Raw genomic sequence first — 17,313 nt, 5'->3', positions numbered from 1 at the left:
TGATCTTAAAATGTTCAATGACCCTTAAAATTGCTCAATGGTTCCTAACCAGACTTTACAAATAACAGATCTTGGACGCTATGTTTATAACTTAAACAAAGATTAACAATTTACTATTAAGAATGTAACTTTAGCAGCAGATGAACAAGGAGAGCTAATTAATATCTATGATCAAAGTCACAATCTTTTTTGATCATAAGCCCCTAGCACACTGACAGACACATTTAAGGGATATATTTTTTTAAAAAATGATTTGTCAGCTTGATAAACATTTCAACAATGGATGCCAGGCCTCATAAATCCTTTGACAGGTGGGTTGTATTACAGGCACATAGGACTGTATCTCACGCTGAAGAATGACGAGAGAGAGCAAAACCAAAATCAAAGCTTCCGAGTCTGACAGCTTCTGAAGTAAACCTGCTTCCTGCCCAAAAGCCCAGTCAGAGCCATTTCACTCTCTTCTTTCTTCCGAGCACTCTGTGATTGGCTGGCCAGCACCAGCCCTCTCTTGATTGACCCAATCAGCAGCCAGTCCTTAAGCTATAACAGCATCTTGATGTTGAATTGCCTACGGTGTCCTTAGCACAGTGAATAACCTGCGTTGTCTTTCCAGGCCAGTTCCCAGGAGTAAACGTCAGTCTTTTTTTTCCACAAGAAGCTATTGTTCAAAATTCAATTCTCAATTGCAGTTTTCAATCCCAAACATAAAATGAGAAACAATAAAAAAAATTAATGGTGGTCTCAATACCACAGAAACTTTTACACTTTATTTTTACTTCTTTTTGCCATATTGCATTCATGTTCCATCCTCCCTTGCTTTATTAGTTAGATTTCCTAGTATCATTTGCACTGACCACTTTCTTGCCATTTGCCCTGAGATAGTTGCCCATTAAAGATTAGCTTGGTAATTCTGTAATTGTGTATTGGGGGGGGCATGCCTGTTTATACCAGTCAAATCTTCTAAAAGCAGAACTTTGTGCTGCTCAGCCCAGACCAGTACAGTACAGAACTTTGTTTGAGATTTTGAGGTCTGGTGCTGGCTGAACCTCAGTCTCGGAGACCAGTGCTTTTGGCAGTGCTTGAGAATGTATCTACCATAGCCTGGATGTAATCCTAGTGCTGTTTTAATTTCTTAATATTTCTACCAGAAACCAGCGATTTCCAAGATGCCTGTAACTGTCTCCAGATTGTACAGCCTTTTGATAGAAGTGTTTCAATTTGGGTCCTCTCTGGATACTTGCAAACTTCCAAGCTGCTGCTCACAGACGTCCCATTTTAAATCTCTAAGCTCAGAAAAAGCATGTCATCTTTGAAAGGGACCACGCAATGCTTTCCCCACAAGCATTTTACAAACACAAAATTCCGACTTCCTGCCTGGCAGCCCACAAATACTCTACCCAACTTCACAACAATATTGTCAAATCGTATTCTGTTTTGTATTTTTCAAATTTGCTCCTTAAGTTGTTAGATTTTATGAGTAACTAACTTAGATCAGTGGCATCCCAGTGCTTGCTTCTGTAGCAAATCAGGATGTCTTCCCAACTTTTTTGAGCTGGAATTCATGGCAGTGGGATCAGTCTGGAGCAGCTGTTGAGAGATCAAAGGGCTCCCACCTTTTACTTCCTCCTCGCTTGGCTGCAGCAAGTTTCTCTTTTTGTATAAGGATATGGTTGCCCATTTTCTGTGTGCTGAGCTGTTTATATGCTGTGATCACAAAGATCCAGGCAGACAGATTTTTCTAAGTTTAGCAGAGATTTTTATTTTGCTCAAACTGACCTCAGTAAAATGTTAAAATACATTCTGGCTTTCACAAATGCAATGTCTGCATCCATCACATGTTGATTACAGGGGGAGATACGTGACCAAGCCTGAGTCTATAAAATAAAAAAAGCAGGTTCATGGTTCATAGTTTGGTGTCTCCACTTGCTGCACATTGAACTCAATTGTCTTGCATGCAATGATGAGGTGGTTTAAAACTGCAGCAGATCATTCTGGAATTGAATTCTTCCTTTAAGAACATTTGCTGTCACTATCAAATTAATAGGCGGGATCTACGTTTTGTCGGTTGGATAGACAGGGGGCAACAGACCCACTTGAGAATTTGAAAAAACATAGGCCTGACTCAAGTATCCTGAGGTTCACTTGCTTTCCTAGTTTCAAACTGGACTTTCTATCATTACCACTTAACCCTAAGCAATTCATAAAGTGATCGGTGTGTTTAGAAGCTAAGATCACTGTGAGACTGTAGACCGCGTGATCAGCTGTAGAATTGGATTTCTATAACGTGTGCTTTTACAGGGAATTTGCAGGGTGTTTGAACCCGTCAAGATGGTGTGTACCATGGAGAGATTTCAGTTTTTGGTTTACTACTTATTCCCAAAGGAGAATTTTGATTCTTATCTGACTCTCATTTCTATAAAAAGCTACTTCAGTCAACACCAAATGTGGATTAAAAAGGCACTCAGACAATTCCCACTAGATGGAAGTAGTAAATCTGACATGAAGCAAGATATTTCTCAGGTTCTGCATTTTTCTTTAAGAATCCCTACAGTGTTGAAACAGGCCATCCGGCCCAACAGGTTCACGCCACCCCTCCAAAGAGCAACCCACCCAGACCCACCCCCTACACTTTCCCTGTCACTCTGTATTTCCCATGTCTAATCCACCTAACCTACACACCCCTGAACACTTCAGGCAATTTAGCATGGGCAATCCACCTAACCTGCACATCTTTTGGTTGTGGGATGAAACTAGAGTGCCTGGAGGAAACCCACACGGGCACGGGGGGAATATGCAGACTCTACACAGTTGCCCAAGCTGCAATTGAACCCGGGTCCCTAGCACTGTGAAGCAGCAGTGCTAACGTCTTCCTGTTGTACATACTGTGTGATCCACTCGGCCAGAGAGTATTTGAAATGAATGTAATAATACATAGAACTGGACTAGGTTGGGTAGTTGAGGCAGTGTGGAGTTGTACAGGAAATGAAATATATGGACAAGAATTTGTATCCAGGCACTGAGGAGCAAGGACCCAATGTGAATCAGCAAGGAGGGGGATTTAACTGTGAGTGCAACATGGTGTGGTGTAGAATTCACCAGTAAGAGATTAAAATTAATGTATTTAATGGCGTTGGAGGAATGACAGACAGTTGACAGCATTGGCATAATTATGTGGAGGTGATGATAATGCATGAGGGTTTTAGTGGAAGTCAGTTGACTGAAGTAGGAGCAAAATTGAATTGAGCAGTTTGCTTATGAAAGCAAAACACTGCAGATGCTGGAAATATAAAATTAAAAACAAAATGCTCAACAAACTCAGCAGGTCTGCTCCTTCCTCGCTGTCTACAGCGTTAAAAAAAATTTCAGCCTGTTTCAGTTGTGAAGAAGCGATATCAGACGTGGAACATTAATTCTGTTCGTCTCTCCAAATTTGCCTCCAGACCTGCTGAAATTCTCCAGTATTTTCTGCCTTTGTTTTAATTGAACAAACTTCATAACGTATTAGGTATGGATTTAATCGACACTGATAAAATGATGGCAAAAATTCTGGTTCAGCTTATATTGGTGAACTGGGGATTGGCAAAATTGGTGGTTTTTGTCTTCCTGCTGTTTAGCTGGTAGAATGTTAAAGCTCATGTAAGACTTGGGGGTTTGACAAGCTGTGAGAGGTTTGAGAGATGTTGGAAAATCACAGATGCACACCAAGAGTATGCATGTGAATACTGATTGTGTTTGTGAATATTACCGAGGGGTGCCACATGGGTGACGAAAGGAAGGTGATTGTGGCCAGGCCGAAAGAAAAAAAATCATTACTTTATTATTTACACTTCAATTGGAATGGAAGCAACTGTTGACAGTGTCTCATGACTATGCAAACGTTGGAGCAGAGAGATGTGTGTTGCCATGTTAAAAGCTGCAAAACACTTCATGTAACAATGCCACAGAATTTTTTTTTAAAACTTGTTTGTGAGATGTAGGAGTCAACCAGTGTTTACTGCAATTGCCATTGAGGTGTTCAGGCTCATCCTGTGTTAAAACTACTGTAAAATGAAACCATTTGGAAGAAGAATAAATCCTCATACCTGTGGCAGCAGTTGATTTTCTTTTGGAAAAATCTCTGGTAACTGTGCCTTTGAATCTAGAATCCTTCTGGATGCCTGATGATCTATATCGAATTCTTAATGACCACCATTAGGGTGTCATCTTGGTTATTGCCACAACCTAGGAAAGAACAAGTCAGTAGCTTAAGGCAAGATCCAACTGGTAAGACTGTACCTTTCAAACTATCAGTGATAATGGGAACTGCAAATGCTGGAGAATCCAAGATAATAAAATGTGAGGCTGAATGAACACAGCAGGCCCAGCAGCATCTCAGGAGCACAAAAGCTGACGTTTCGGGCCTGGACCCTTCTTCAGAGAGGGGGATGGGGTGAGGGTTCTGGAATAAATAGGGAGAGAGGGGGAGGCGGACCGAAGATGGAGAGAAAAGAAGATAGGTGGAGAGGAAAGTATAGGTGGGGAGGTGGGGAGAAGATAGGTCAGTCCAGGGAAGACGGACAGGTCAAGGAGGTGGGATGAGGTTAGTAGGTAGGAGATGGAGGTGCGGCTTGGGGTGGGAGGAAGGGATGGGTGAGAGGAAGAACAGGTTAGGGAGGCAGAAACAGGTTGGACTGGTTTTGGGATGCAGTGGGTGGAGGGGAAGAGCTGGGCTGGTTGTGTGGTGCAGTGGGGGGAGGGGATGAACTGGGCTGGTTTTGGGATGCGGTGGGGGAAGGGGAGATTTTGAAGCTGGTGAAGTCCACATTGATACCATTGGGCTGCAGGGTTCCCACGTGGAATATGAGTTGCTGTTCCTGCAACCTTCAGGTGGCATCATTGTGGCACTGCAGGAGGCCCATGATGGACATGTTGTCTGAGGAATGGGAGGGGGAGTGGAAATGGTTTGCGACTGGGAGGTGCAGTTGTTTATTGCGAACCGAGCGGAGGTGTTCTGCAAAGCGGTCCCCAAGCCTCCGCTTGGTTTCCCCAATGTAGAGGAAGCCGCACCGGGTACAGTGGATTCAGTATACCACATTGGCAGATGTGCAGGTGAACCTCTGCTTAATGTGGAATGTCATCTTGGGGCCTGGGATAGGGGTGAGGGAGGAGGTGTGGGGACAAGTGTAGCATTTCCTGCGGTTGCAGGGGAAGGTGCCGGGTGGTGTGGGGTTGGAGGGCAGTGTGGAGCGAACAAGGGAGTCGCGGAGAGAGTGGTCTCTCCGGAAAGCAGACAGGGGAGGGGATGGAAAAAATTATTCCCTATTCCCTATTCCCAATTCCTCCGCCTCCGCTGCATCTGCTCCCACGATGACGCATTCCACTCCCGCACATCCCAGATGTCGAAGTTCTTCAAGGACCTCAACTTCCCCCCACAGTGGTCGAGAACAGCCTTGACCGTGTCTCCCGCATTTCCCGCAACACATCCGTCACACCCCGCCCCCGCCACAACCACCCAAAGAGGATCCCCCTCGTTCTCACACACCACCCCACCAACCTCCGGATACAACGCATCATCCTCCGACACTTCCGCCATCTACAATCCGACCCTCCACCCAAGACATTTTTCCATCCACACCCTTGTCTGCTTTCCGGAGAGACCACTCTCTCCGTGACTCCCTTGTTCGCACCACACTGCCCTCCAACCCCACCACACCCGCCACCTTCCCCTGCAACCGCAGTAAATGCTACACTTGCCCCCACACCACCTCCCTCACCCCTATCCCAGGCCCCAAGATGACTTTCCATATTAAGCAGAGGTTCACCTGCACATCTGCCAATGTGGTATACTGCATCCATTGTACCTGGTGTGGCTGCCTCTACATTGGGGAGACCAAGCGGAGGCTTGAAGACCACTTTGCAGAACACCTCCGCTCAGTTCGCAATAAACAACTGCACCTCCCAGTCGCAAACCATTTCCACTCCCCCTCCCATTCTTTAGATGACATATCCATCATGGGCCTCCTGCAGTGCCACAATGAGGACACCCGAAGGTTGCAGGAACAGCAACTCATATTCCTCTTGGGAACCCTGCAGCCTAATGATATCAATGTGGACTTCACCAGCTTCAAAATCTCCCCTTCCCCCACCGCATCCCAAAACCAGCCCAGCTCTTCCCCTCCACCCACTGCATCCCAAAACCAGTCCAACCTGTCTCTGCCTCCCTAACCTGTTTCTTCCTCTCACCCATCCCTTCCTCCCACCCCAAGCTGCACCTCCATCTCCTACCTACTAACCTCATCCCACCTCCTTGACCTGTCCATCTTCCCTGGACTGACCTATCCCCTCCCTACCTCCCCACCTATACTCTTCTCTCCACCTATCTTCTTTTCTCTCCATCTTCGGTCTGCCTCCCCCTCTCTCCCTATTTATTCCAGAACCCTCACCCCATCCCCCTCTCTGATGAAGGGTCTAGGCCCAAAACGTCAGCTTTTGTGCTCCCGAGATGCTGCTGGGCCTGCTGTGTTCATTCAGCCTCACATTTTATTACCTTTCAAACTATTTCTGGAGAAACAAAGAAGAGGTGGAAGATCGGGAGACAGTGTATTAGGCGCTGTATTGATCAGTGTTATCAAAAGTTGAGATTTCTCAGCCTGGAGAGGGGCATTTTATAAAATGACCTGAAGGAAATGCATTAGATACTAAATGGCGAGGATAAAGATTATGTAAGCTTCACTGCTGCCCGGTGCGGTATGGTGGCTCAGTGGTTAGCACTGCGGCCTCACAGCGCTAGGGACCTGGGTTCGATTCCCCCCTGAGGCGACTGTCAGTGTGGAGTTTGCACACTCTCCCCGTGTCTACTTGGGTTTCCTCTGGGTACTCAGGTTTCCTCCCACAGTCCAAAGATGTGCAGGTTATACGTGGATTGGCCACGCTAAATAGCCCCATAGTGTTCAGGGAGGTGTAGATCGGATGGGATACAGAGAGATGGGTCTGGTTGAGATGCTCCAAGGGTTGGTGAGGACTTGTTGGGCCAAAGGGCCTGTTTCCACACTGTAGGGATTCTATGATTCTAAAACAAATGGCTAGTGTGGAGAGTGAGACACATGGTCAAACTTCTAAAATATGATTTTAGACTTGATATCGGTTTCTTGTGCAGAATAATCATTGTGATGAATGGACTGGTGGAGGTGAACACCTTGGAATAACTTAAGAAATGGAGAGAGCATTAGTTGACTTAAGGTGAGCCAAAGGACTCCCTTTGTGTAAAGATGTCTGTAATCAGGCTTCCATTCTAAAGCTGACAGAGGTCAGTATGATTAATGAGAGCTGTAAATCATTGTGGAGCTACAACATGTTTGTTCTGAGAATATGTACAGAAAGAAAGACCTTTAACAACCTCAGGATACCTCAAAGCATTTAACAGCTGAAGAAATATTTTTAAAGTTTGAGCACTTCTAATTTTGCAAAATGCTGTGAGCCAGCAGAGTTGCACAAAATAAATAAACTGATGAATTGTTAAAAAATTATTTCTGTGACTTTGTTGAACTCATATGATAATGGTTCCAGGATTCACTCAGTATTGGCTCATGAATCTGACTTAACAGTGTGGTCAACCTGGTAAAATCTCTGGAGAAGAGTCCCACTTGGCACAAAACACTAACCCAGTTTCTTTCTCCACATGATGTCAGATATGCTGAGTTTCTCCAACAGCTTCTGTGTTTGTTGTTGTAAAGTGTCTATTGTTTTGTGTAATCTGATACCAGTCAGGATTTTGCTGTGGTTTATTTTCCAGAATGTGGTATTCCGTATATGCTGCTCCCATCATGATAAAACATTGTACAGGTAATACTGTTATTCCAAAATGGAAGAGACAAAAAGTAGGTGACCATAGACCAGTTAGCATAGCATCTGTATTTGGGAAAATGTTAGAGCCTATTGTAAAGGATATAATTACAGAGCATTTAGAATTGCAAAATATGATCAAGTAGAGTTCGCATGATTCTATGGATGGGAAGTCATGGCTGAAAAATTTATCAGAATTCTTTAAAGAGAAAGCAAGCAAGATAGACGATGTGGATGTCATGTAATTGGGTTTCCACAATGCACTTGGTAATGTACCACACTGTAGGTTACTTAATAAGATCAGATGTGGTGCCGGAAGTAGTATATTAGCATAGCTAAAGGATTGGCTAACTAATACAAGGCGATGTTGGGAAAAGCAGGACATTCTCAGAATGGCAACCTGTAATTAGTGGAGCGCCACAGGGATCAGTGCTAGCCCCACAATTGTTTACAATGTATGTTAATGTCTAGGATGAGGAAAATTAATATGCAATTATCAAATTTACAAGTGGTGAGATTGACAAGGAATCTCCAGAGTGATGTAGATAGGTTACATGAGTGGGCTTCCAGGAATATAATTTGGGAAAATGTGAAATTATGCCCTTTGGCTAGGAGAATAGAGGGGCTGAATATTAAAATAGGCAAAGTAGCAGCACAGAGGGATCTGGGAGACCTTTTGAATAAATCACAAAAAAAGGCATACAAGTTCAGCAGTTAATAGGGAAGGCAAAATGAATGGAGTGTAAAACTAGGAAAATCTTGCTAAAATTGCACGCGGCACTAGTCAGAATACACTTTGAACACTTATGACTGATTTTCGTCCCCTTTTCTAAGCCAAGATATACTGATAGTGGAGGCAGTCCAGAGAAGGTTCACAAGGTTGATCCTAGTACAGATGGACTGTCTTATGAGGTTAGGTTGAGTAGGTTGGACTTGTACTCATTGGGCTTTAGAAGACTGAAAGAATATCTTATTGAAACGTAAAGATTCTTTGGGGACTTGACCTGTAGGTGTGAAGAGGTTATTTCCCCTTGTGGGAGAGTTGAGAAGAGTAAGGAGTTGCACATTTAATATAGATGATTTTTTTTTTCTCAGCGTAGTGAATCTGTGGAATTCTGAAGCCCTCAGACGGCTGTCGAGACTGACTCATTAAGTACATTCAAGGCTGACAGAGGTTCTTGATCAGTAATCCAGGGTTCCGGGGTGAAGGCAAGAAAACAGAGTTGAGGATTATCAGTTAAGCCATGATTTCAGTGACCAGTAGAGCAGACTCAGTTGGCCAGATGATCCACTTCTACTCCCATGTCCTGTGGCACTGTGTGTTGGGAGATGGTGGAAGCAGATTGATTTGTGATTTTTAAAATTGAAATTGGAAACATTTGCAGTTTGGATCTTTTGGACAGCTCTTTCAGAATGCAAGCATAGGCATGCTGTGCTGAATGGCCTTTTTGTGCTCTAAAATGTCTATCGCCCTATCACCATAGCTAATGGAATTGTACATGATTTAAAGAACAATTGATGGGCTAATTTGTATTTCCTGACATTCATGTTTACTTAGGCAAATTAAAAGCACAGTCCTAACAGATGTCAGAGAATGCAAAACACAAATCAGATGGTCCAAGTTTAAGATATGGATCATCAGTCTGTTGCTTCCCTATAGTTAGTCTATTGTATTTACAATTGTTGAAAGCCTTCAGCTCATCCACAATCTCTCTTCAATCAGTTCCTGCTTTGTTGTGAACAAAAAAAATGTAATTCTGCATAGGGATGGTCTTGCCAAACATCCTGCTAGTTAGAATCTGTTTCTCTGTATCTTGTAGGTGTGCCAGTAACTTATGATGGTTAGGTGGCTATTTTGGACTCTTCCCCTACAGGGACGAAATTTACAATGATTGACATTTACATAACTGGTTCTCCCTGGTTCAGATTTTGCAGTTCCGTCGGTTTTATAGGTCTCACTGAAAGGCAGAATTCTGTCAGCGCAATAGTGTGCATTTTATTTTTGTAAATTTGTTCACAGGATGCGGGCATCACTGAATAGGTCAGTGTCTTTTGCCCATCCCTAGATGCCTAGAGAATAGTTAAGAGTCAATCACATGGAGGGGAACTTGCTGGTTGTGGTGTTCCCATGTATCGAGTGCCCTTGTTCTTCTGGATGGTAGAGGCTGTTGGTTTTGAAGGTGCTATTGTTATGAACCACACCAAACCCCTTCAAAATATATGAAAAAGATAATCTAGACTCTGACCTTCTCTTATTTTGAAAATAAGTGTAAGGCATTGTGTTCCAGATGCAATTTGTTTGGTCAAACTACCAGGATTGAAACAAAACACGCTTGGCAAAGGCAAATTCAGAAAAATAGATTGTCTCACATGCAAATATAAGAATAGGAAGCGAAGCCAAGCTTTTAGCAACAACAGAGAGGAATAAGAGCTTCCACATCCAACTTCAAGACCCCCCCACCCCCAAAACTACTGCTGAAGGCTAAAACTGAAAAAAACTCCAACCCATTTAGGCTACTTCTATTGTTCCAACTTCTTGAAAAGAAACGAAGGCTTCACAAGCTGTTTTACTTTATTGGCTTTGGAGCAGACTGCTCATCAACCTTTCTTCATTAAAAAACAATCAGGACAAAATACATCTCTTAAAGTTGTGGTATCATCGCACTGTCAAAGGAATGTTGGTAATTTACAACAGTGCCTCTTGGAGATGGAAGACAATGCTGCCACTGTGTGTTGGTGTGAAGAGAGTGAATGGTGAATGAAGTACTAGTCAAACAAGCTTCTTTTTTAAAAATGGGTGAGGGTCAAGCTTCTTGAGTTTTGTCGGAGCTGCAGTCATCCAGGCAAGTGGGAGAATTGCACCACACTCCTTGGGATTCCTGTCACCCATTTCTTCCCCACCTCACCTGGTTCCCCATACCTGAGGCTACCCTCTAAGAGTCCCATCCCCCACACCCTCCAGACATTCCGCTCCAAGCAGGCATCCATAACAAAGTGTGAAGCTGGGTGAACACAGCGGGCCAAGCAGCATCTCAGGAGCACAAGTTGAAGTTTCGGGCCTAGACTCTTCATCTAGCTTCACACTTTGTTATCTTGGATTCTCCAGCATCTACAGTTCCCATTATCACTGAAGGCATCTATAACAAGTGTGTCAACAACTTACCGTCAGTTTTCCTGTGGTTAGGTAGGTTAAAGATATGTATAGGATAGTGGTTTTGCTTATGTACAATTCTTTAATGTTTATTTTCTTTGTTTTAAAAGACTGTTCGTCATCCCATTTTCAAGTTTGACTAATGTAAGCAATTTGAATTTGGCCATCAGTGTTTTAAGAGTTTGATTGTCTAGGCTGAGTTGTTTACTGACAAAAATAAATGATGCCTGTCAATGTTGGCATGAAGTGATGATGATACATCCTCTTTACCCCTGATATGTTCTACCCTGGCACTGTTTGTGATTGCAGCATTGTGTTCATGCTAATTAAACACTGACCTCTTCTAAACCATGACAATTACTAAAATGGCTACATCAAATAAAATCATTAACCATTTTGGACATGAGATAAGTGAAAGGTTTGCAGGATAGTGCGGGTGTTTTCATTCACTGTAAAGCAGCCGGTTTCAAATTCCTTGTTTCAGGCACAAAAGTGCAGAGGTTCCTTCGTGTTAGACTAAAAGGGTTAGAACAGTAAATACTGGGTTTTGGTTATAAAGGTCTCACTTGATTCTGCATGAGTTCTGAAGTGCAGTTTTGTAATATTGCTCTGTTTTTGGAGATAACAGAATAAAAAGTGCTCTGGAGATTTGTGTTATCAAATGCACGATTGCAACCATGTGTTGTTCAGGGATGTCTCAGTAGCTTACACAGTATATACTTAAAATACACAGTAGATGGATCACAGTGTGGGGTGCCATGTTTCCTTAACACTTTTGAAGAGGCCACTAATCTTCATACCCAGGAACAAGCAAAAAAAAAACTTGTTTTGGGATGAGGAAGTATCAAAGCTTGCTTGAAAAATAGAAAATCTAGAAATTGAATGTAATGTAGAAGTTCTTCAAGGTGAAGAAGGTTTTGACTTCAAGGGTTTCGACTTCATTTGATGGCTTGCCACGCTTTGTAAAATAAACCTCTCCTGGCACTGCACTTCACTCAGCAAATCTATTTCTAAATCTTCTAAATTCATCTTTATTAGGGTGCTCACTATAATCCCACTGTTGTCCTTATGGTCCTACTGTAACTTTTACCTTGTAATTCCCAAAGTGTAAATCATTGTCAAAGTGATGATCAAGTTTTCTTTCCATTTTTTCAGGTAACATAGGTGTTGCCCATCCTTAGTTGCTCTTGAGAAGTTGGCAGTTGGCTGCTTTCCTGAACTGCTGCAGTCCACATGCCATAGGTAGACCCACAATAGCACAAAGGATTTTAAACCAGCCACACTGAAGGAACAATGATTTACTTCCAAATCAGGATGGTGAAAGGTTTGGAGGGGAACTTGCAGATGGGGGTATTCCCATGTATCTGCTGCCCTTGTCCTTCTAGATGGTAGTAGTGATCGATTTGGAAGATGCTATTTGAGATTCTTTGGTAAATTTCTGCAGTACATCTTGTATGGTACATTATGTAGCTACTGAGCATCAGTGGTGGGGGGAGTGACAGTTATTGAATATTTTAAGGCAGATTCTTGACTAATGAAGCTTGAAGCGCATTACAGGTAACTAGAAAAGTGGAGTTGAGGCTATAACCAGATTAGTCGTGATCTTATTGAAGAGTGGGCAGGCTTAAGGCATGGAATGGCCTATTCCTGCTCCTAAATTGTAAGTTCCCATACAAATGCCAAATTGAGTATTTAACTTTGAACAGATGTTACTAATTTTTAATGAGGATCATTAGTCCCTATTTCAGATATATTATTGTTTAAATGTCATCCCTTGAGTGAAACGTGGTTTCCAGAGACTACCTGTGTTCTGTTTTCAATCTGTTTTACTTCCCATTCCCCAGTGGCTGTGACCTCACCATTTTGAAGCCTCTCTGGCAACTTTTCACAAAGATGGAGAACACGACAAACCAAGACCAGGCGGGCGTTTTTATCCTTCCACCATTGCATCGAGCCCTGACTGAACTGTTCTTCATTGCAGAAAACCGAGCAGTGGTAAGATGGAATACTTGTAGCAATGTTTGTTAGCAATATGTTACCACCGTGTTCTTAACGTTGCACAGCCTTAAAACCACTTTTGACTACGCCAGCAAGTTGGAGAATGGGAATTCTGTAGTGATTAACTCAGCTCCTGACTCCCTGAAGCCTGTTCACCATCTACAAAGCAAGTGTGATGGAATACTCATCCCACATGTCCGGATGAGGGCAACTCCAACAACGCTCCAAGCACTGTCCAGAACAAAGCAGCCTGCTTGACTGGCAGACCAAACACCACATTTAACATGATTTATTTTACTTTCTGATGAACTATGGATGTTGATATCAGGCCCAGCATTTGTTGCCAATTCCTAATTGTCCCTGAACTGAGTGACTGAACTGAGTAGACCATTTCAGGGGCCAGAATGTGGATCATACTACTACAGTGAGTAGTTGAGGCAAATCTTGCAGATGGATTTAAGGAGAAGCTTGGTAAGCGTATGAGGAAGAAAGGGATAGAAAGGTAAGTTGATAGCTGAAAAGAGATGGGCAAAGTCTGTAAGGGAGCATTGACTGATTGGACAGAGTTTGCCTGTTTCTGTACTGTGCACAGAATGTAAATGAATAATGCAATCCCTTAACAAATCAAGTGTCACTTTTCAATTACAAAAGTCATATTTTCTCATAATACCTGATTTTTATATTTGGACCTTTTATTGTAATATTTTTACAGACTGAAACAGGAACAAAGACCATGTGAATTGAGTTTCTCATATAAACACACTAGAGCTATTGTTAGTGGAGCAGTGCCAATTTAAAACACAGTTAGATCGAACGATTAATTCAGTTTTACCCTTGAATAGTTAGACTCAGTAGAAACACAAATCTAACATTAGATTGAACAGCATCATAATTCTCTCAAAGCAACTTTACAATCCTATTGACTGTGTAATACCTACCAGGTAAACAGTTTGTATTAGTTTACAGATCAACAAAAAAACTTTCTTTAAATTTGCCACTTTAGTCTTCTGTTTGTGAGTTTCTTTTCCCTTGGTGGGTTTTCACCCTGTTCTATCATTCTGTCACTTCCCTCTTTCCATTGCTTTTTGTGTCATGTTGAGAGTGATTACCTTTCACTATAAACAGTGTGAGCCAGCCTCAAAATATTTGTTGAAATGTCACTGTGGAAGATTTAAGTGTAGTTAAATATGGGGTTGTCAGACTGTCAAAATATTAATTCTATAGAGAATTGCCAGAGATTGTACAACATATGTAGCAGCTGAACAGAGTCTCTGAACAGTTGCTGATCACTTTGAGAGGTAGAGGGCAGTAATTTCTCCCCCCAACTTCGTGTTGCGATTTGAGGAAGATATCCAACTCCTGGTTCCTTTTTGTTTGAGAAGATGTTGGAACTTCAGCAAAGAAAGAACAAAGTTTCTGAGAACTTGAAGGAGATGAGTAAAGAATACAATCATTTGGCTCTTGCAGCTTGCTGTACAGTTAACTAAGGCCATGGCTGATCTGTTTGTGGACTCTTCTTCACTCTCCTGCTTGTCCTTGATAATACTTGACCCTCATGATGATCAAAAATCTTTCCAGCTCAGCCTTGAGTATATTCAATTATCCACTCGCCACAGAATAGAATCCACAGACATATGACCCTTTAAAAGAAAAAGATTCACAAATGGGTCACCAGCCAGTTTTCAAATTGTTCCTAATTTTGATCTCTCCCATTAAGGGAGACATCCTCACAGCACCTACCCTGTCAAGTTCCCTCAGGATCTTCTATGTTTCAATGAGATTACCTCACATTCTTCTAAATTCCAAGTTGTCTCAACCTTTATGCATAACTTCTTCATCCCAAGACTCAGTGAAGTGAACCTTCTCTGAGCTGCTAATAAAATGATATCCTTTCCTTTAAGGAGTCCAAAACTGTATCAAGTATTCCAGATGTGGTCTCACCAATTCCCTATACACCTGCAGTAAAAATACTTATTTCAATATTCCATTTCCCTTGCAATAAATGACAGTATTCAATTTGCCTTCCATACACTTGCGTACCTGTGTATCAACTTCTGTCACACTTAAGGATGTGGGGTAGGCAATTTGAGACCGGGATGAGAAGAAATCCACTCACCTAGAGAGTGGGGAGCCTGTGGAATTTTTTACCACAGAAAGCAGTTAAGGTTGAAACATTGATGTTTTCAAAGAGTTGAATATAATTCTTAGGGCTGAAGGGATCAAACACTTTGGGGACACAGCAGGAGCAATTTACTACGTTAGATGATTGCCCATGATCATATTAAAAGGTGGATCTAGTTTGAAGTAGGCAATGGCTCACTGTAACTCCTTTTTTCTTCTGTTTCCATATTTGTGACTACGGCTGAGGACACCCAGACCCCTCTTTACCTCAGAATTCTGCAGTCTTTTTCTATTTAAATAATATGCTGGTTTTTGGAATTTCCAGCCAAAATGGACAAGTTGACGTCTTCCCACGTTATATGTTTGTTTACTAAATATTTGCCCACTGACTTATCATGTCTATAGCCCCTTTTCAGTGAGACATAAATGTCTGCAATCTACTTGCCTGCCAATCTTTGTGTCAGCAAGAAATTTTGCAGCCATACACTCTATCCTTTCATCCAGTCATTGATGTAGATTGTACATAATTGAGGATCTTGTACACAAGTCTATGAATTGAGCATCTATAAATTGTTGCAAATTCTGTTGATAAAGACAGGGCGCTTTTCACAACATAACTCACTAAATAGTGAATAACTGCATTGAAATAATGTGTGCAAATTCAAGTTTAGATGTTTGCAGCAGGAAATTCTTCAATTGTGATTGAGAAGGGAATTACCCAACACTTTGCATTTGGCCAGGACGACTGAAGCAACTGTTTGCTGTTGAGATAAAAGTGTGGAGCTCTGAACACAGCAGGCCAAACAGCATCTAAGGAGCCCAAAAGCTGACATTTTGGGCCTGGGGGTCTAGGTCTGAAACGTCAGCTTTTGTGCTCCTAAGATGCTGCTTAGCCTGCTGTATTCATCCAGCTTCACACTTTGTTATCTCAGATTCTCCAGCATCTGCAGTTCCCTTTATCTCTGTTTGCTGTTGAGTTGTACTTTGAGTGCTGTGTCATTAACACCTGAGTTTTTTTTAAAAAGAGTCTTGATCCACAACCAAAATATGTTCGAATAAGAGTCCAGTTCTGCGTATTGTGTTGGCTGTTGTTAACCAACTCGTGAAGCTGAATAATTTGATGTGTGAGTTGAGAATGCAAAGTTGAAAAGCATTAAAATCCAGTTTTGGTTTATCTAGCTGTTCTGTTGCTCGATCTCTTTCCAGAAGATTATTGGAAAAAATGTGGAAATTAAATTCTAAATATAATCTGTGGAACGTTAAAGCTAGTAATGAATGCATTTGCTGAAAGATGATCAGATTCGTCAGCTTTTTGACATTTAGAATTTCTTAAGCATTATTCTTACTGAATGATAGCATCATTTTGAGAAGTTTGCAATAAAACAGGTTTTGTCCAAACACAAGCTTGGGTGCAACACCCAGTATAATTTAATTAATGTAGTGGATCCACCCACAAATTTATGTAATTAGATATTTATACAGCAATTCACTGCTTTGTGATTGAGCTTAAAATGAAAAAAGGATGTTCACATTTCAGTCTATCAAACTAAATTTGATTTGTTGACTTAGTGTCCTGATCAGCACCCTCGCTCCATCCCTCCCCACCTCTCTTTCCCCCTCCCCCCCCGCTCTTTCCCTCCCCCCCCCGCTCTTTCCCTCCCCCCCCCGCTCTTTCCCTCCCCCCCCGCTCTTTCCCTCCCCCCCCGCTCTTTCCCTCCCCCCCCCGCTCTTTCCCTCCCCCCCCCGCTCTTTCCCTCCCCCCCCCGCTCTTTCCCTCCCCCCCCCGCTCTTTCCCTCCCCCCCCGCTCTTTCCCTCCCCCCCCGCTCTTTCCCTCCCCCCCGCTTTTTCCCTCCCCCCCCCGCTTTCCCCCCCCCCCTGCTTTTTCCCTCCCCCCCCTCTTTCCCTCCCCCCTCTTTCCCTCCCCCCCTCTTTTTCCCACCCCCCCCGCTTTTTCCCACCCCCCCGCTTTTTCCCACCCCCCCCGCTTTTTCCCACCCCCCCCCGCTCTTTCCCTCCCTCCCCCGCTCTTTCCCTCCCTCCCCCGCTCTTTCCCTCCCTCCCCCGCTCTTTCCCTCCCTCCCCCGCTCTTTCCCTCCTCCCCCGCTTTTTCCCACCCCCCCCGCTTTTTCCCCACCCCCCCGCTCTTTCCCTCCCTCCCCCGCTCTTTCCCTCCCCCCCCCGCTCTTTCCCTCCCCCCCCCCGCTCTTTCCCTCCCCCCCCC

The 17,313-nt window shown here is 43.1% G+C and overlaps 1 protein-coding gene across 3 annotated transcripts in view; it reads left to right on the top strand.

Moving 5' to 3' along the window:
• Positions 1-17,313, top strand: part of zzef1 (zinc finger, ZZ-type with EF hand domain 1) — a 255,470-nt gene that overhangs the window by 213,139 nt on the left and 25,018 nt on the right. For all 3 annotated transcript variants that reach the window (XM_048556964.2, XM_048556965.2, XM_048556963.2), the window contains one exon: positions 12,817-12,967. In XM_048556964.2, coding sequence (XP_048412921.1) covers positions 12,817-12,967 — 151 coding nt within the window. The remainder of the gene's footprint in view (positions 1-12,816; positions 12,968-17,313) is intronic.

Source organism: Stegostoma tigrinum, chromosome 27 (genome assembly GCF_030684315.1).
Source record: "Stegostoma tigrinum isolate sSteTig4 chromosome 27, sSteTig4.hap1, whole genome shotgun sequence".
Classification (NCBI taxonomy): Eukaryota; Metazoa; Chordata; class Chondrichthyes; order Orectolobiformes; family Stegostomatidae; genus Stegostoma; species Stegostoma tigrinum.
This window is presented reverse-complemented; position numbering and strand designations above follow the sequence as displayed.